The sequence below is a fragment of the Cololabis saira genome, chromosome 22, assembly GCF_033807715.1.
Source record: "Cololabis saira isolate AMF1-May2022 chromosome 22, fColSai1.1, whole genome shotgun sequence".
NCBI classification, from domain to species: domain Eukaryota; kingdom Metazoa; phylum Chordata; class Actinopteri; order Beloniformes; family Belonidae; genus Cololabis; species Cololabis saira.
Genome location: NC_084608.1, coordinates 21,633,228 through 21,653,085, shown reverse-complemented (window position 1 = coordinate 21,653,085; position 19,858 = coordinate 21,633,228). Strand labels below are relative to the sequence as shown.

The 19,858-nt window shown below is 46.7% G+C and overlaps 1 protein-coding gene across 1 annotated transcript in view; it reads right to left on the bottom strand.

Moving 5' to 3' along the window:
• smchd1 (structural maintenance of chromosomes flexible hinge domain containing 1) overlaps positions 1-19,858 on the bottom strand; it is a 36,342-nt gene that overhangs the window by 14,990 nt on the left and 1,494 nt on the right. Inside the window, exons 2-22 of the mRNA XM_061713561.1 lie at positions 17,066-17,141; positions 16,829-16,984; positions 16,664-16,746; positions 16,433-16,557; positions 16,119-16,233; positions 13,272-13,391; positions 13,005-13,168; positions 12,830-12,920; positions 12,515-12,728; positions 12,294-12,408; positions 11,660-11,846; positions 10,894-11,097; positions 10,689-10,802; positions 10,093-10,199; positions 9,924-10,006; positions 9,709-9,816; positions 8,656-8,736; positions 8,437-8,547; positions 8,195-8,339; positions 8,000-8,099; positions 2,128-2,200 (exon numbers count right to left, since the gene is read on the bottom strand). Of these exons, the coding sequence (XP_061569545.1) occupies positions 2,128-2,200; positions 8,000-8,099; positions 8,195-8,339; positions 8,437-8,547; positions 8,656-8,736; positions 9,709-9,816; positions 9,924-10,006; positions 10,093-10,199; positions 10,689-10,802; positions 10,894-11,097; positions 11,660-11,846; positions 12,294-12,408; positions 12,515-12,728; positions 12,830-12,920; positions 13,005-13,168; positions 13,272-13,391; positions 16,119-16,233; positions 16,433-16,557; positions 16,664-16,746; positions 16,829-16,984; positions 17,066-17,141 (2,572 nt within the window). The remainder of the gene's footprint in view (positions 1-2,127; positions 2,201-7,999; positions 8,100-8,194; positions 8,340-8,436; positions 8,548-8,655; positions 8,737-9,708; positions 9,817-9,923; positions 10,007-10,092; positions 10,200-10,688; positions 10,803-10,893; positions 11,098-11,659; positions 11,847-12,293; positions 12,409-12,514; positions 12,729-12,829; positions 12,921-13,004; positions 13,169-13,271; positions 13,392-16,118; positions 16,234-16,432; positions 16,558-16,663; positions 16,747-16,828; positions 16,985-17,065; positions 17,142-19,858) is intronic.

Sequence of the window (19,858 nt, the reverse complement as noted above, 5' to 3'; positions counted from 1 at the left end):
GGTGAGTGTCCCTGCCCGAAATTTCGTTCCCGCAAGGGCAGGCTCGCGCCTGTATTTTCTCCTCTGTCTTAGTGGAGGCATCAGCATTAGTGTCAGCCATGACCACTAGCAGGGTTTGTTAGCTGTGAAGCTACACTGTGCGGGATGCTAATGCTAACCTGGTGTGGTTGGGGATTAGTGGACACCGACTGAAAGTGTTTCGACTTTTAGGCGGATTACACAGCGGGAGTGTTGCGACTCTGTTTCTGCAGTAGCCGTGAGGCTAGCGGGAGTATTGCTACTCGGTGTGGTAATAGCTACCGTGAGCGTTGCCACTCGGCTAGCTGGTGAAGTATTGCTACTTCCCAGATAGCAGTCAAATCCAGAATAACGCCCGGTGATCGAGTTTTCGCTCGAAGAGGTTTTTGAATGACGGGCAGCGCAGTGTCAGGTCCTTTTATAGGGGAGGGTCTGCACCCTGACACTGACGTGCTTAGCTCCAGCCAATCCTGGCTGGCGGAATGTAATAGGAGCTTCTGATGAGGTCACGTCGAGGGCGTTCCCAATGTGAGACACAAAACGAATGTTATGAAAGAGAACTCTAGTGTACATCTTTTCTCTGTTCCATTAGTGGACTCCAGAGTTTCCGTGCATTTGATGCATGCCATGTTAAACTTGCTACAAAGCAAGCTCTTTGGTTTTTGGTTACATGGAACGACACAATCATTTTGTTCAGTCACAGAACAGGAGAATAGAATGAAAGTCGGAGATCTGATCACGTCCAATCGCTTAGCATGTGTGTGTTCACACCTGGAAGTAAAATGTGTGTCAAAATACATCCAAAAGGATCAGATTGTACCTTGCAGATGCAATATCAAATGCATTTTAACCAAAAACAAACAACTGAAAGCAGCAACTGGAAATAATTAAGTCGCAACTTGCTGAATAAAAGAAACATCTTGAAACCTTTATCCAAAAATAGGCTGCCACTCCGAGTGTGCACAACACAAGCATGAAGACACAAAATGACAAAGCTTTACTGCAGTCAAAACCAAATGAGTCATCAACCCGGCTGATGGTGTCAGCTTATTACGCGGTGCCTAAATATGTCCCAGGATGCTTTTGTGTTCCTTCTGCAAAGTGAAGTGGGCAGACACAAGCATCCCAGATCACCTTCAAATGCTTCCTGAGTTACTGGATCTGAATCCGCCCTGGAATGTGCGGAGATCTTGTAGTGGCCACTTGTGGATACCTCAGGATGAATTATAAAACCAAATGAAAAAACTGTTAACTTTTTAGTATGAATGTATGTTGACTGTATGCCATCTATCCATCCCTTATCCCGATAAGTAACTCTCTCTTCTCGATGTGAAGGAACAGCGACTCCACAGAGGAAACTCATCTCAACAGCTTGAACCTGCAGCATCCACTTCTTTATTAACACCACACATTAAAATAACATGTTTTCCATAAGTATGATGTAGAGACGAAAGGTCAGATCCGATCACTCCAGATGCATTTGGATGCACATTTTAACACCAAGTGCGAGTAAACGCTGGCCACTGGTGATCAATTCTTTCATGAATTATTTTAATGTTCTGAACAGCGGCCAAAACAATGATAATGTCAGCTGCTTCTGCGACACGCTATCTGATCCGTTTATACAAAAGCCTCCATGTTCCAGTTCACACTTTGAAGGAAGCAGATGTTAGTGAGGAAAAAAACTGAAATTTTCACAAAAAAATGGCACAAATTATCAAATTTCCTGAGTTGTAATAAAGTAAAAATAAGAATTTCTGATTAGTTAAATCCACGTTTCCTTTTTATTGTATTAAAAAATGGCAAGTCAAACTTTTCCATCTTTATGTTGCAGTGTTTTCAGATAAAACATGACCAGCCATCCTAATCCTTTTCCTATTTGGTACAAAGAGTTAGTCTGGTTTCTTGGAGCTCTATGTTTCGTAAAGGTGGACATGACTGAACCAGACCCGTTCATTCAGCGGAGGATCTATATAGAGGGAATGTTTTTGGATGAAAAACAGGAAAAGAATTGAAGTTCCTTCTACATACAGAAAATTATGAAGGCAGAAAATCCTCTGTTCCTCTGATACAAACTCCTCAATAACTCTTAAATAAAAGCACTCTCACCAGGAAGAAGAGCAATCTTGATCATTTTTGTGTCTGTTTTGAGGCCCGGCAGCGTCACTGTCAGGTCGTAGCTCTGAAATATAAAACTTACTGCTCAGTATAAATAAAAGAAATACCTTGCTGATGGGATGCACTTCAGTTCTGTTTCATTCCTTCCAGACTGCCAGTGGCAGTAAACAGAGTGGATATGTCTCCTCGCGCTCCGCGCAGGTCGAGATTTAATAACAACAGTGTCACGTGAGTGACGTGTAGGCTACCTGTGCGTCTATAAATACCGCCCGGTAGACTACATCCGGCCTCTTGAATCTTCTCGCTGTTAACCTGACGTACATCGCTGGTTAATCGCTCCGTAGATCCGTGTTTCGGATCTATATTTTCTGCAGGTTCGGGGAGGTAAGCTCAACTCTGGTTGGTGGTGTTTGACAGCCTGCCTGTGACTCTTGGTCGGAGCGCACGTTGTGCCCTCTAAGGCTGTGGCTGTCAAGCCATCTTACCTCTCCCTTTCTCCATCGGGAGGATCCGAGCGCCCGTGTGTCGGGCTGGCTCGCTCCCCAGCCACACAAACGGTCTTGAATTGTTTGTGCTGAGCTGATTCCTCCACATGCTAGATGTCCCAGCCGCGTTCAGTGGTCCGCCCACTGCTCTCGTCTGTTGGTTCCTAGCCTGGCTTGGTGAGTATTTTTTTACTTAAGCTTTAAAAAAAAAAAAAAAAAAATATATATAAATTTAAAAAAATATATATATATTAAAAAAAAAAAAAAAAAAGCTAGTCCAGAGGTTCCGGACGCGTTCTGTGGCGGCCACAGTTCTCGCTTGGATTGCCTGGCTCCACACTGAATTGTTTGGATTAAAAACAGTGGTGTGAGGAGTCTGTTAGATGTTCTGATCGAGTCTCGGTTCTCGCCCAGATTTCCTAACTTGACCCTTTTATTTTTTGGAGGAAGCGATGATGGCTTGTACATCGTGTGGCACTCTACTGTTGGTAGAGGATGGCCATGAATTGTGCCCCCAGTGTCTGGGGGTGGGGCACCTGAGGGAGGCCCTCTCCGACCCCTGCATCAACTGCAGCATTTTGCCGCTCTCGGTGAGAGAGGACCGGCTGCGTCAGGTGGAAGGCCTCCTCTTTAGGAGCGACCTCCCACCCTCTGGGGCCGCTCATGTCAGTGCAGGTTCCCGCAAAAAGCACCGGGACAAGCGCAGAGCGGGGCCCCATGACGAGCGCGGTGGCCCTACGCAGAAGAAGGCGAAGGATGCTCCCTCACGCAGTGAGATGGAGGATTTACGGGCTGAACTGGAGCAGCTTAAGGCCTTAGTGAGGGAGCGGGCTCTGCCCTCCCCACCTCTGGCGGTCCCCTGGGAGTCAGATTGTGGAGACGATGCTATGTCTACCAGGGCTTCAAACTCCATGTTTCAAGGCCGTGACAGTGTGTTTAGCTCTGGCGAGTATCCCTCCCCTGAGCTGCCGTGTCTGGTGGTTGACCCAGCTAGCATACAGGCAGAGGCTGGCTCGGAGACATCCCTCAGGAGCTCTGGGAGCACTGAGCTGGGAGAGGGCCCCTGCCCTTTGCAGGCAACACTGCGTGCGGCCCTGGCTAAGGTCGGGCTGGATGATGCGCCCGCTGCCCAACCGGCGAGCAACCCATTCTTTCGCCGGACTCCTGTAGCCCCGCCCTTTGATGTCCCGCCCTCGCCTGCTTTTTTGCAGGAGCTGCGGCGCTGCTGGGCAGATCCAAAGGCGTTTGCCTACCATGGCAAGGATGCAAGGACTTTGGCCTCCATGCGCCAGGCGGAGCAACATGGCCTGGTTCACATGCCTCCCGTGGACCCGTGTATCGCCTCACTGGTCCTTTCACCAGATGAGGCGCTCAAAGATAAGGCCCGCTGTCCTAGGCCTCAGTGCCGGGTAACGGATAGCCTTCTCTCGACGGCTTATGATGCGGCAGGCCGCATGGCTCGCATTGGGAACTCCCTCTCCGTGCTCCTCCTCGCCCAGTCCCAGATGTTGCAGTCGGAGCATGAGGGCGGGGAGTTGGGTGACACTAACGACGCTGCGCTCCAAGCCTTCGGGCTGATGACCAGAGAGCTTGGCCGCCTGATGTCCACCCTGGTGGTGACGCGGCGTCAGGTGTGGCTGGCGCAGGCACCCATGTCTGATGATTGCAGGCAGACGCTACGGAAGCTTCCGGTAGTGCCGGGCCAGTTGTTTGGGCCAGAGGCAGAACAGGCGTTGGAGCGCAGGAAGCAGTCGGGTCAGGCATCAGAGGCCTGGGGTCGTCGGAGTGCGAGCATGGGACCCCCAGCTCAGCACTCCAGGAGACGGGGCGCACAAGACCTGCGCCGCTCACATCCCCCGAGCCCCCCTCCGCAGCCCTGGCAGCACAGCCGGGTTGCTGGGGGTGGTGGGCGTCAGCCCAGGGGCGCACACCCTCCACCTCGCCGGTCTCAGCGGGTGCAGGGGCAACACCAGCGTCCCCCCAAACCCCCAAATAATCCTCGAGGCACTCTATGAGGGCCTCGGGCCGGCGGTGGGCAGGTTTTCACATCAGCACCTGGCCTATTGGGCGGCCCATTCTCCAGATGTATGGGTTTTGAGAACACTGTCCCAGGGCTACAGGTTGCAGTTCCGCCGCCGGCCCCCACCACCCTCCGGGGTCAGGGAAACCTCGGTCAGAGACCGCGGGAGGGCCCTGTGTTTGTCACAGGAGATAGCCAAACTCTTGGACAAAAAGGCCATCACAAGAGTTCACCCACATACACAGAGCAGTGGGTTTTACTCAACATACTTCCTCATTCCGAAGAAAGACACTTCTCTTCGGCCTGTGCTGGACCTTCGGGGTCTGAACCAGTACCTGAAGGTCCTCCCATTTCGGATGCTGCGTACACGCGACGTCCTTCAATCTGTCACTCCAGGGGAGTGGTTCACCTCCATAGACCTCAAGGACGCCTACTTTCACGTCCCAATACACCCAGACCACAGACGGTTTCTCAGTTTTGCCTTTCAAGGCCACGCCTACCAGTTCACCGTCCTGCCTTTCGGCCTGTCCCTGGCTCCTCGCATCTTCACCAGATGCATGAGGGCGGCCTTGACATCGCTATGCCTGTCGGGAGTAAAGATTCTCCCATATCTGGACGACTGGCTTATATGCGCCCCCTCGCTCCGGGAGGCGGAGCTGATGACATCCAGGGTCCTCACACATATCGAGGCTCTGGGCATGTCGGTAAATTGGGAGAAGAGCTTGTTGCGTCCTACGCAGCAGACCACCTTCATCGGCCTGTCCCTCGATTCAGTGTCAATGCAGGCACGCCTTACTGCAGAGCGGGCACAGCGGATTCAGGACCTGCTACGGTCCTTCCGCCTCGGGATGAGGTTGCCCGTCCACGCATGGCTCCGACTGCTGGGGATGCTGTCGGCGGCCTCGGCTGTGACACCTCTGGGGCTGCTGCACCTGCGCCCCCTGCAGATGTGGTTCAACAGCCTCCAGATGGACCCTCGCCTTCACAGGTGGGTCAAGGTCAAGGTTACCCACCAGTGCCTTATTCATCTCCACCGGTGGCGGGACAGCACCTTTCTATTGCACGGTGTTCCTCTCGGCTCAGTCCCTTCGAGGCGAGAGGTGGTGACAACAGATGCCTCACCTCAGGGTTGGGGTGCGGTATGGCAGAAGAGGTCAGTCCAGGGGGTTTGGGGCCCTCTGTGGCGGGGACGGCACATCAATGTCCTAGAACTCCGGACTGTCTACTTGGCGCTGAGGCACTTCTTGCCCTTTCTCAGGGGCAAGCATGTCCTCGTCCGGACAGACAACACTTCGACAGTGTTTCATGTCAACCACCAGGGGGGAACCAGGTCGCTGGACTCCCTGAACGAGGCCCGGAGGTTGTGGATGTGGGCTCATCCTCAATTGGCCTCCTTGAGGGCAATGCACCTCCCTGGCAGAGCCAACGTGGTGGCGGATTCCCTCTCACGCCGGCAGCTGCCCCCAGGGGACTGGCGGTTGCACCCCCAGGTGGTGCGAATGATTTGGGATCGATACGGGGAAGCCCGTGTGGATCTGTTCGCCTCGGAGTGTACGACTCATTGTCCACTGTGGTTCTCCTTGGCAGAGACCAGTGCCCCGCTCGGGATGGACGCTCTCGCCAACACTTGGCCGAGAGGCCTCCTTTATGCGTTCCCTCCGATTCCCCTGGTGATGCCCACGCTTCACAGGGTGAGATTATCGGGTCACAGGGTCCTCCTGGTGGCGCCCAAGTGGCCCTCGAGGATTTGGTTCTCCACGCTCCTCAGCCTGTTGGACGGGGAGCCTTGGCAGCTCCCAGTACGGTCGGACCTCCTGTCCCAGCTGGGCGGGGAGGTATGGCATCCCTCTCCGAGCCTCCTTCAACTCTGGGCCTGGCCGTTGAGAGGGAAGGGTCATTCTTGACGCACCTTGAGCCCTCGGTATGTGAGACCTTGCAGAATGCTAGAGCTCCTTCCACAAGAAGGGTGTATTCGCATTGCTGGACCGCTTTCTCCTCCTGGTGCAGGGACGGGGGTTTTGACCCGATCTCCTGTCCGTTACAAATTGTACTGCGGTACCTGCAGTATCTGTTTGAGGCGGGCCGGGCGGCCTCGACCTTGAAGGTGCACGTAGCGGCTATTTCTGTCCACCATGGCCACATCGATGGTAGACCAGTTGGTGCGCATTACTGGGTAGCACAGTTTCTGCGGGGTGCCAGGAGACTGCGCCCCCCCAGAGTGCAGCGTGCAGCAGCATGGGACCTGCCGCTGGTCCTGCAGGCCTTGGGCGAGGCCCCCTTTGAGCCTATGGCAGGGGGGTCCTTGAGGACGACGTCATGGAAGACCGCCTTTCTGTTGGCTGTTACGTCTGCCAAGCGTGTGAGCGAGCTCCACGCCCTTTCAGTCAGTCCTACGTGCCTTCGGTGGAAGGCAGACAGCTCAGGAGTGACCCTGTGGCCAAATGTCGCTTTCCTGCCAAAGGTGTTACCCCCTGACCATGCCAATCAGGCCATAGAGTTGGCAGCATACCATCCTCCCCCGTTTGAGTCCCGGCTGGAGGAGCGGGCTAATTTGCTGTGCCCAGTCCGGGCGTTGCGGCTCTACCTTCAGGCAACACAGAGCTTTCGACGCTCTGAGCAGTTGTTTGTGTGCTACAGGGGGGCGCACAAGGGCCGTGCCCTGTCGAAGCAACGTCTCTCCCACTGGATTGTTGAAGCAATCAAACAGGCTTATGACGTGGCAGGTAGACCTGCACCTTCAGGCGTTGTCTGTCATTCCACCAGGGGTGTGGCCACTTCCTGGGCGGCAATGAGAGGGGTACCGTTGTCTGAGATCTGTGCAGCGGCATCCTGGACGGTGCCGTGCACCTTCACCAGGTTCTATCGCCTTAACGTGGCCTCTGGGTCCACGCTGGCTTCGGCCGTTCTGCCTTTGGCTTCTACGGCTGACCACTAGGTGGGTGTTGTTCCTCGTGACAGTGCTGGTATGAGTCATCCACTCTGTTTACTGCCACTGGCAGTCTGGAAGGAATGAAACAGAACGTAAGTTACGGATGTAACTATGGTTCTGTGAATTCCTGGATGACTGCCAGTCACACCGGTCACTCCGAACTTCCTGCGAGAAGATTCTGGGAGGCCGGATGTAGTCTACCGGGCGGTATTTATAGACGCACAGGTAGCCTACACGTCACTCACGTGACACTGTTGTTATTAAATCTCGACCTGCGCGGAGCGCGAGGAGACATATCCACTCTGTTTACTGCCACTGGCAGTCATCCAGGAATTCACAGAACCATAGTTACATCCGTAACTTACGTTATCTTGTGCATGTCCTCAAATATTAAATGTCTGCTGATGGTGAGGATTGTTTTTTTCAAACCTTTTGGTAGTTTAGCACTTTTCCCCTGGCTTTGACACCACTGATGGTGAAGGTTTTGCTGCTGCTGCTGCTCACCGTCTCATAACTCAAATCCAGCCCACTAGATACATAAACAAATGCATAGATTCAGTGACTGGACCTCCGGTAAAGCTACCTGAACAAAATTAAACCCCATCTGCTGATGAAGCGACTCACCCGCAGTCGATGACAGGTTTGATTTTGGAAGGGAGTGTCACTGGGTGGTTGTAGCGATCAACTATCTGTAGAGGAATGTTGAATGGCACTCCCACACGAAGAGTCGGGTTCACCTCGCCAACTGTGAAACTCTCTGCCTCTCCCTCTTAGATGACGAAAAAAAAGAAAAGCAGAAAAGTCAGTTTGAGAAATGCATAAGGAAGAAATGAACATTAAATAATCGGAGCTCAGGTGCCGTTTACCTTTGATGGTGAACTTGAGCTCGTGTTTCGGAAGTCGGCCTCCGAAGTCAGAGGGGTCATTTATCATGCTTTTCAGAGACAACGTGTACTTCCCCAAGCTGGTCAGATTTTCTGGCAAAATTCAAACGTTTAGTCATATTTTATGAGATTAAAAGCTGAATCCCACAGTACAGGTAACTAATGATGTCCGAGAAAAAGGTGAAAGGGAGAGAAATGTACCTATTTTTTTGAACCAGTAACCGTGCTTTTGTACGAAGCGGGCAATAGTGTTGCCACCAATCTGTTTATCTCCTTTAGAACCTGAGGACAAAAGAAAAATAAAATTAAATGTGTTTACAAAAGAAAATCCTCCATGGAAATTAACCCTACATTCAAAACAAATAATTAAATTAGTTTTTTTCAAATTGCTGAATAAGTGCAAAAAAATAAAAAGAACTAATTAATGCAAGTCAAAAATTATTACGATTTTTTAAAATGCATTTTTAAAGTTTACAAGAATAATAAAAGTTTCCCAGCATGCCCTAGGAGAGTCATTCCAACATAATTTTTCCTTTACTTTCCGACGCCTGGGATTTGGATATTAGAACTCTCAGAACACCGTATTCATTAATCTCTTTTTTGGGGAAATTAATCTTGATATTTAACAATATATTTATAAAAAAAACAAAAAATATGACAATATGACACACAAAATAATATAAATATATAAAATAACGAAGCATTAACATTTTGACATTTGAAGGTCCAAATACATAAATATAAAGCTGATTGAGAAAAAGCAGTTTGAGGGACGTGTTTCTGACGCGGTCGACTGCACCGCAGATCCAGATGTTCAACTGCACTGAGAAAAAAAAACGTCTTTTAACTGGTCATCCATTGCAATTAAATGTACAGTTTCTGCTGCAGTTTATCCATCTGTAAGTGTATTTACAAAGCAGGGTCACAACTTCCAGAAGAGCATCAATGATGCTTTTCAGAAGTGATCCTGCAACCACCTCGAACAAGGAAATGTTTCTTCATTTTGAATCTTTCGAATAATATATGATTAAAAAGTATTTGTCTTCATGAAACCAAATCTTGTTATGGAGTTTCTGTAAATAAACCTAATTATTGGTGAGATGTTACAGCAAAAGTGTGTTTTTTAATTAACTTCAAAGTTCACATATCAATAAATATGTTTAATATTTTGTCTCCGAACTACTTCCAACAAAAAATATAACTGCAGTGATTTTCAAGACATCCAAAATTCCTTTGAGAATCCAAAACTCTCACCGTGGTGGACGATTTTGAGGTCAACATTCATTTTTTTTCCCGGCCCCCCCGTTTGTATGACGGACAGCGGGTCGCCCTTCCTGTTCAGAATGTTAACTCTGAGGGGTCCTGAAATGACGCGACATAGAAAAACATGAGCTCTGCACTACACGAAAAACAATACACCTTATATTCAAACTTCGCACACAAGAGGCGTAAACAATGCAGGGCGTCACCTAAAGGAGTGCCAGCGGGGTGTGCGGAGTCCTGCGACCAAGGGTTACCTTCAGGCCAGTCCATGACCAGCTTCTCCGGGATCCTGGAGCAAGCAAACCCGATTTACCAGAGCAGACAAAGCATCGTCAGGCTGAAGGAGGAAGTGCATGGAAACCCTTTGGTACTTACTTGTCAACATCATTCTCAATGTACGTCCTGATGTTTTCATCGGTGGCGGTCTTGTCAATCTTTGAAATGGGTATGATCTTGGTTGTGTGATAAAGCGCTTCAGGCTCCTGGAAGAGGTGATCGGTTTCAGACCGAAAAAGCACCAGTGATAATGTCAATTCCTTATTAAAATATTTCAACTGGATTCACCCTGCAGGAATCACAACTAAGCTTTTCTGGTAACCGTTGGCAACTCGACTGACTGCTGCAAAAACAGATCATCCTTAACCACCCCTTGGAGGAACCCTGTGTGCACCTGCGGATATTTTACAGGCAACGTTGTCTTGAGGTTCAATCAAACTTGTAAAAGAGGTAATGGCAGTATTTTATGCAGAAAAGCTGTTCACAAGGAAACAGTGCAACAAACACTAAATCTGAACCACAGAGTGAATTTAGCTCAGTCTAATTTTTCATCCATATCTTTGAGCTAGCAGCACTGCGGGAGTAAATATGCTCCCAGGATCATCTATAACGGAAACTGAGTTTCCATTGAAAGTGAAGCAGCACGCGGGATTATTTCTTTAATGCTTTAATGCGAAACCAATAAAACTCCTTACACGGTTCACTTCCACGTGTCCTCCCGTTGCAAAGCAGGTTTTGTTGTACTCTCCATACAGCAGAAACCGAATCACTGAGCCATAAATGATGGGGACCGTCTTCTGAGACTTCACCTGCAAGAAGATGTCAAGAAAATTCTAAAAACTACACAAACACACACGCACAGTTATATAAAATAATCATGAAAGATAAATAAATGCTCACAAGTTGCCCCTCTTTGTACGTTTTTCCATCCCATTCGATGGTGGAGAACGTTGCCCAGGGGAACTGCATCTTCTTGTTGGGCGCATCCTCTCGTGTGATAGTCTCTTTGTAGCCCAGAAACTCGACTTCCTTGTCGTATTTCTCGTGACAGTTTTGAAGCCACTGCTTAAACTCTTTCTCAATATTGCCTCTTTGTGAGTGTCTCTGTTGATATGCAAAGAAAAGAAGTCAAGCACGTTCAAAAATGTTGTGACAGCAGGGTGTAGCTTTAAAAAATAAACAGCAAAATAAAAACATGTAGAATGAATAAAAACAGCATAAAACTGTGAAATACAGTAGGTCCAGTTTTAGCTACTCTTTAGTCAACGTTACGACTGTCACTGTTACATCAGCTGCTGAATGTGTCAACCTCCCTGAACACCTTTCCTGGGAGGGCTGCCATGGCAGGACTAATTCTGCTTTTTTTCTCCCTGCTACACCCACTGGGGAAATTTAACACATACAAAATATTATTCATGTCTCCACAAAAGTACTCGGGGACATTTTCAATATATGTAGGCACCTTGATTATGGAGGGAGGGAGGGAGGGAGGGAAGGAGGGAGGGAAGGAGGGAGGGACAGAACTGCAACTTTCCTCAGGACACTACCAATAACAGATAATAGAAATGTAGGGACAGTTTTTGATGACTTATTAATTAAAATCTGCTCCAGTATCTATCTAACCTTAGAATGACTGGATTAAAGCGTGTTTTCAGGTATGACACACCTGTGTGTTAGAGTTCGGAGTGAAAATGGTCTCCTTGTCCTTCAGTTTCAGCTCCAGCTCCATGAACTTGAGCTTACTACTGCTGACCAGGAACTTGTCGTCGGTAAAAAGGACCCCTGAAAAGCGACTGTAACACTCTGAAGGTAATAACTTTGTGCCTTTACAGGATCGAGGGCACCAGTCGAACCTGGAACACACATGCAGAAGACACAAAAATAAGAAATGACAGTGAAGTGTGTGTGTGTGTGTGTGTGTGTGTGCGTGCGTGCGTGCGTGCGTGCGTGCGTGCGTGCGTGCGTGCGTGCGTGCGTGCGTGCGTGCGTGCGTGCGTGCGTGCGTGCGTGCGTGCGTGCGTGCGTGCGTGCGTGCGTGCGTGCGTGCGGATTGCAATACTAAGTTACAAACACAATGTGAAGAAAGCTTGCTCCTTCCAGCAAATTCCAAGGATCATAACTTTCCCAGGCAGTTTCTTAGACACAACACAGAAACACAGAGCCCTCGTGTGTTTGCAACCTTGGTTGGGAACACAACAAAGCTCTATTTTATGTAAGAGCTCCACCTCTTGAAACGACCCCTCACAAAAGAAAAAAAAACAAAAAGCTCTCCTGATCATAAACCAGGAAGTGGTACATACTCCGACACTTTGGTGTACGGGATGAGCCGCCCGTTCCAGAAACATTCGAAGATGTCTCTCGTCCCCAGGTTTCCAGAAGGAATGCTGTAATCGTCATCTTCTTCATCAACGGGTGCTTAAAAAAAACAAAACACACAGACACAAGATCCACGATAAACCTCAAGCTGTGACAAGTCTTGTTATGAAGTTTGTTTAGTTATTATTGCATCGTATCTGAATACCTGGAGGTTCAACTGGATCTTTAGGGTAAGTCTCCTTGTCATAGAGGAAGGGGTGATACCGAAGGACTCCCTCCACCACCCCGCCGTCTCCAGTCTGGGCCTTGAACTCAAACGTGTCCACGGCGGCGTTAATGTACAGAGTTTGCATGTCATCTTCAACTTCTCTGAGATTCATCACACGAGGGCATTTAGGAGGCTTCTCCCGCAGAGTGACCTGATCAAGTCCAAAGATTCATTAGCCTTGATAAACTGCATCAACATACACATATGGAGAATCATTGCAATCGCCAAGTAACAAAAAAAGAAAAATCTCACCAGAATATCAATATTAAGGTGATTATGTGAAGTTTGGGGGCTCCTCATGTTGTTTCCATCGACACCATGAATGTAATAGTGATAAACGTGTCTGAAATATGAAAAAGAAAAAAAAAAACTTACAACTTGTAAAGACTTCAGACTAAACATAAAGCTTGGGAGTCTGCAAACTCACGCTAGCTTTCTGGTCCACTCGTCGAAGTGCTGCTTCAGGTAGGTGATGTGATCAGGGAAGACTCCTGTGATCACGGCCGCGGTGAAGCTGTCCTTCCCAGACTCCTCTGCGATGATGCTATGGAGGAAGCGCTCATCATCTGCGATGTGTGAGGAGTCGCCGGCCTGCATCGGGAGGACGAGGAGTCACGCAGAAGTCCTCACCTGGATTTTACCTCTGAACATTTACTGGATCTGGACTGATGCACTGAAGAAATTATGCTCTTACCTTCCTGTTTAAGATAGTCCCTTTGTAAATATCTTCTTTGTTCTCCTCTTTTCTCTCAAAGTCTTCTTTTGATAGAACCAGCTCATGAACATCTGGAGAGTTTGCTTGTTTGCTGATCATCTACAGAAATATATTTTACCTTTGAAAATCTTTTTTTTCACACATTCAAACTATATATCACATTTGTTGTGTAACCTCTTCTGGCATACATTGAATGGAAAAGAAGGGGATTAACTGTTCTCTGGGACTGGGACACATTTGTTGGACTACCGTCCATATGATTATGAATTCATGACATATGTGAGTGGGTGAACATTTCTCTTGGGCCAGTAAAGGTCCGAAGCCAAGCCAAAGTTTATGCTGCATGACTCCAGACCAGATAACAGACTCCATGGGGTTTACGACACCTGAGAGGGGGGTCAGACGCAGTATATCCCCCACAAACCCAGCAGGGTTCCTGCCAGACCTGAGAGGGGAAACAAAGGAAAAGCCAACGCAAAGGGACCAGTGAACAGACTCCCTGGGGTTACGACACCAGGGGGGTTCAGACGCAGTGGAGCCCCCAGGACACCAGTCCGGCGAGTCCTGAAGGGGGGGGACTGTCCCTCACAGTAAAACCGCCCCCAAGCCCAAAAGCGGGGAGCACCCAATCACGGCCAGGGGCTGGTGACGTCACGAAGCCCGCGGAACTCAAACTCCTGTTCCTGCCGAGCGCTCGCTCTCTCTCCCTCAGCCAGCGGACCGGACAAGACGTGCCTGCCGACCGAGGCAGCCGCGGCCACATCTACCCATTTATTCCTGAGCGCTGCGACGAGACGGGGGGGGAGCCGCTTCGAGCCTGGAGTGTCCGGCGGAGCGTAAGACCCGTTACCACGGAGCGCACTGCGCTCCCGACTTTCTCTCCTTTCTAATTTCTCTCTCCGCTCTAAGTTCTCTCCCGAGGAGGGCCTGATCCTCCCGTCAGCCTGCCAGCTCAGTGAGGAGCATCTAGCCACCTGTGTCCGTGAGGCCCACGCGCTCATCAGCCCGGACGGAAGCCCGCACGTCCGACGAGTGGACCGGACCCCGCGCGCACCGAGACGCCGTGATAGGCTTTGTTGACCAGGGCGGGATCGCCCGGCTGCTGCACGCTGCACCCCTGTCTTTTTTATTTCAGAGTCGAAGGAGAAGAGAGAGAGACTGCTTGGACTGAAAGCCGAGAGAAACGAGGCCGCATCGGACTGGAACCCCCGACAGAACCCGCAGTTCAGATCCAGAATCCAGAGGAGACGTGAGGTCGTGTTTGGGCGATCAGTCAGTTAGAACGGTGTAAAGCTGAACTTATGTTTAATGAGATTACTGTATGCGTATTACTGTACGTTATCATTATTGTGTTCTTTATCATCTTTATTATTATTGCTTTGATTTATTTTTCATTCCGTGCATTTAACTTTCATTTCATTTCTATTGATGTTTTTCTAGTTAATTAATGGTTTTATAATAACGTAGTGTGCCATCAGGATTTATTTGGGTATTTATTTACATCTTCTTTGATACCCGTATGTAAATAAATTCTGATTGATTTTTAATGAGTGGTTTTTGTTATTTCATGCATTTTGGTCACAATTGATTTGTTTGACAGAGCTCAGAGCTCGAACTGCACGCCTTCAATTACTGTATACTAGGCAAAAACCTTAATTTCTGAGACTGATATTCTGCTGTAAAAGTTATCATTTCCCTGCTTAAGGAACAGGGTGGATAATGTTTATTTATCATATTGGTCATTCAATTTGATAAATAGTCGACTTTATTAATTATTAATAATTCTTGAATAAAATTATTAATAACCCTTCGATAACTGGACAGCCAAGCTACCTGAGTTGCACAACACATTATTCTCCATCACATCAGAAATAATTTTAATTGTTTCTGATTTTGTTTAGGGGTACTTCTAGTTTGTTTGAGTGCAGATTAGAATAATAGTTTACACACTTTGTTGTTGGTTGGGTACTTATAGCGTTATAACACACCAATAGTGACCAACCTCTGCATGTCTGTTGTGTCTAAACTGCAACTCATGAGAAGTCTAAATGCACACGCTGAAAAGAAAACATAAAAAAAAAAAGTTCAACTGAGTTTTGTGTCCTAATCCAGAGAGACTGCACTTGTGGAAAACATGTAAACAACAGACACGTTTTCTCAATTTGGTAAAATCTCTTGAATCAGATGCTGAAAACATGGAAAAAGTGTCAATATAAAGCATGTGAACCCCTGGGAAGGGACTTGTTTTCTGCATTACTGTGAAATGTGATCTGATGTTTATTTGCATCTGGATTAAAGAGTAGGCAAACTCTTGGCACTGATAGCTGGTTGAACCTCTTTTGGCAGAAATGACTTCAAGACAGTGATCAGACTTGTTACAGAACAGCTCCAGACACATTTTTACATGTCCGGGGTTTTACCATTGTGGTTAGACAGATAGCGTGTGTGAGAGAGACAGAGTTAGATGTAACTATCCACTGAAGGGCATGTTGCTTCTCTTCTCCACTTCTTGCCTCTGTGAGATGAATTTGTCTGCTATTTCCTGTCAGGAAATGAAGTATAGTTCTGAGTTTAACATAAAAGAAGAAGAAAAAGTAATGGTAATGACCCTGCCACACCGTTTTAAGAAGATGCCTCATACACCGAGTCAAGCCTTTAACCCACCCGACCCTTCAGGCTCAAAAGGAACCACTGACTTAGATGAAGATCAGAAATGAACGCTGAAAAAGTACATTCCAAAAGGTTCACATACTTTTTTCTTGCCACGGCGACATCACTACATGTTTTCATCATTCTGTTACATCAGGAATGGTTCTCAAAACTCACTCTGACTGAGTCCCCGATGAAGAAAGATGCCTGTTTTCCTCCAACTCCGAAGTACGAAATATCACTGTTGAGACTGCGACGGGTGTGATCGGGGCGAACATAGTCTTCTTTTTCACTGACACAAATTGAAAAAGACAAGAAAAAAAAAAAGACTTATTTGGGGTGAAATGAATGAACTTCATTGTGAACAAAGAGCTTGAAAGTCAATGTGAATCTGACACCTGAACCCATTCAGACATGGTGCATTGATGTAAGGGGGGTATTACAGTTCCACTTCCAGTCTGAATGAATTTAAAAAAAAAAGTCCCACCGACCTTGAAAATATGCTGCTGTTCCTTTTAAACTTAGAAAGTCTGTATGTGGCCCAGTTATTGAGGTCCTTCGAGCTCATGCCTCGCCCATTATCCAGAACAAGGACCGCGGGGGTTTTGTCAAACAGCTGGAAAACAGACGGAGCAGTCAGAAATTCACTGAGGACATTCCATTGGGACATTTTTTTTAATTTTATATTCACTATATGTGTAATATACAGCTTTAGAACCAACCATCCGTATCTCTATTGTCTTCACTCCTGAGTTACCAGATGTGGCTGAAAGAGAGTTGTCTACCAGCTCAGCGAGCGCGTAAGCTGGAAAAACAAAGTGGGTTACGAATATGTTCAATTAACATCTTTCTCTGTTGTAAGAGAATAACTTCGATCAATCACTCACTAAATGATTTCTGGCCCTCAGCGTAGTACTCGAAAGTCCCAGCCTTCAGCAGCGAATCGTAATGAGGCTGGAACATGATTTCCTCCGACATCGCTGCTGGCAGAGGCTGGTTCTCGTGGTGCAACAAGTAGAGGGTGCTGCCACTTTGAAGCTCCCCTGAATATCAATCAACCAGTTAATCAGTCATTCAAATTTATAGCATCATATAACAACAGCCTTAACAGCAACTTTACTCACCAAAGGTGTCATAATTCATAACTTTTCTGTCGGTTGTGACCAGCACAAATGTCTCATAAAAACGGAGAGCAAATTTCTGTTTAAAAAAGAAAAAAGGAAAGAAAATGTTATTTCTCAAAGCTGAGAAAAAAAGTCAATTTTGATAAGCAGAGATTTAAATGGGTTATGTTTCATGGCATTTTGAAAAAGATGACAATCGATCAATCAACCAGTGAAATGGGTCTGGTACCCCTCCCGTTCACAACCATTTCCACCAATTGTTTTAATGAACAAATTAAGGAAGTTGTCCAGCCGTGTTTTTACCAGCTGTAGTTGATTTCCAAAATCAAATCTTTTTTGTCTCCTGATAATCTCCACAAAGTTGTCCATGCTTTTATTCTTTCTCACCTGGATTATTGTAACGCCCTTTACACCGGTATTTCTCAATCATCACTCCACTGCCTTCAGTTGGTACAAAATGCCGCTGTTTGTCTGATCACCGCCTCAAGAAAATTTGAACATATCACTCCAATTCTGTCGTCCCTTCACTGGCTTCCTGTTCAATATCGCATTGATTTTAAAAATGTATTGCTGACAACTGCCATGAGGGTTGGTCCTATCAAAGCAATGAAATACAACTCAAATTTTCAGAGTTTGTTATGCAGATAGGAGAAGTCAGATAGCGTGACTGTGACTGTGTCATCAAAGAGCTATCTGTGCAAAACAGGAACTGCTCTCTGGTTGAAGAAATGCCATGCTGGTTCAAGGCCAAGGACGAGCAACATATATCAAGTTGAAAATAATGAGTTGTGTAAACGTGAAGAATCACAGCTGTGTTTTTTCTGTCTCTTAGAGCTGCAACTCGTATTGTAACTAGGGACCACCCTAGGAAATAAAAAGAGGTGCGCTTCAGAGCTGTAGGAGATTGTAACTGAACACATCTCTGTCCGTTCTCCTTGCAAGTAAACATGTAACCTCTTGTCTTTCTCTCTTTTGTACTATGTTTTGGATGTTCTAGGTTGTTTGAACCTGACATCTACCAGTAACAAGGATTGTCCAAATCCTGGTTGGACAAGGCCTGCAGCCAACAAATTCTCCAATTTGAATTATTTATTTTAAATAACAGCATCATGAACTGTTGTGACTTGTCCTGGATGTCCAATTACTCAATAAACTGCTTAAGAGACTGTAAATAGCCTGAAGGCCATTCATCGATATCCCAACAGCATGTTTAAGGTTACGATACGTTAATCATTGCTTTAGTGAGTTGCAAACTGATTCGAGATAGTTTGAGGCTACACATTCATTTATCAGTGTTATACTCGGGAACTGCACAGGTGTTTTTGTCTCCTGGCATCAGTGTCAGACTTGAGAACATTACTATGTTTAATAGCACTAAATTAAGTGAATATTAGACCACCTGCCACTACAGAACATTTAAACTTTGTAACTGCTCAAACACATATGACAAGACATGTTGCTGGAGGGGGAAAAACGATACTTTACAAAATCAGTAAAAAAAAACAAAAAAAAACAGAATTTCGTACTAAGACCTATAACGTCCTATGCTGGATGAATAATATTTTGCACTTATCTTGCACTTTATATAAGGACCAGCACCTGCGATGAAGCACCTGGAATTTCGTTGTATATGAAATATGAACAATGACAATACAGAATCTTGAATTTCTAAATGAGACAAACATATTCCAATATGTAATAAACAATGAAATACCCCGAATGAAAAACTTGAGTTTATGTGTATATTTTCATGTCATGCGTTAAAGGGTTAATTAGGCAAATATATGCACTACAAATATTTCCCCTGAGATTAAAGCAAAACAATGAAATCAATTAAGTGCACTCAAGCAGCATCGCGTGAGGACATTAGAAAACTATTTCCATTGGAAACCTTTGCGGCTTTCAGTTCAATAACTTGCAGAAGTGAACAACAGTGCCACACCTTTGATAACTGCAGGGTGGTGGCATCACCTGATTTATCAACTTCTCACACAGCCTATCCCAAGGAGTGGGGGGCGGCACTAGTGAGAAAAACGGAATTTCATATTAAGACCTATAACGCCCCATGCTGGATGAATCATATTTCACCCAAGAATTTCTGAATGAGACCTAAATATTCTACTGTAATATGTAATGAACAATGAAACATCCCAAATGAAAAACTTGATTTTATGTGTATATTTTCATGTCATGCATCATTAGGCAAATATATGCACTAGAAATATTTCCCCTGAGATTAAAGTGAAAGCATCAATGAAGTGCACTCAAGCAGCATCGCGTGAGGACATTAGAAAACTATTTCCTTTGGAAACATCTGCGGCTTTCAGTTCAACAACTCGCTGAAGTGAAAAACAGTGCCACACCTTTGATTACTGCAGGGTGGTGCAATCTCCTGATTTATCATGATTTATCGACTTCTCACACAGCCCATCCCAATAAACCTACAGAAGTAACTGATTCATATAAACTTTAGAGGGTTTTAAGATAAAATAAGAGAGATAAGATAATCCTTTATTTATCCCTCAATGGGGAAACTCACATTGTTCAGCAGCAGTACACTTAAAGGTAGGGTGCCTGATTTTAGAGAGCTAGCAAGATTTGATAGTGGCACCTCCTCTATGCCCCGCCCCCTCCTGTCAGCGCTCCGTCCAAAGCCACGCCCCCACAAACTTTGTCCAGTTTTCCAGGACATTTTGGACAGCACATTTTCAACAAAACTACCCCATGTCTCATTCACCTGTAAGCGAGGCCGGTTTTAGGGGGGGGGGGGCAGGGGTGGGCTGTGCCCACCCA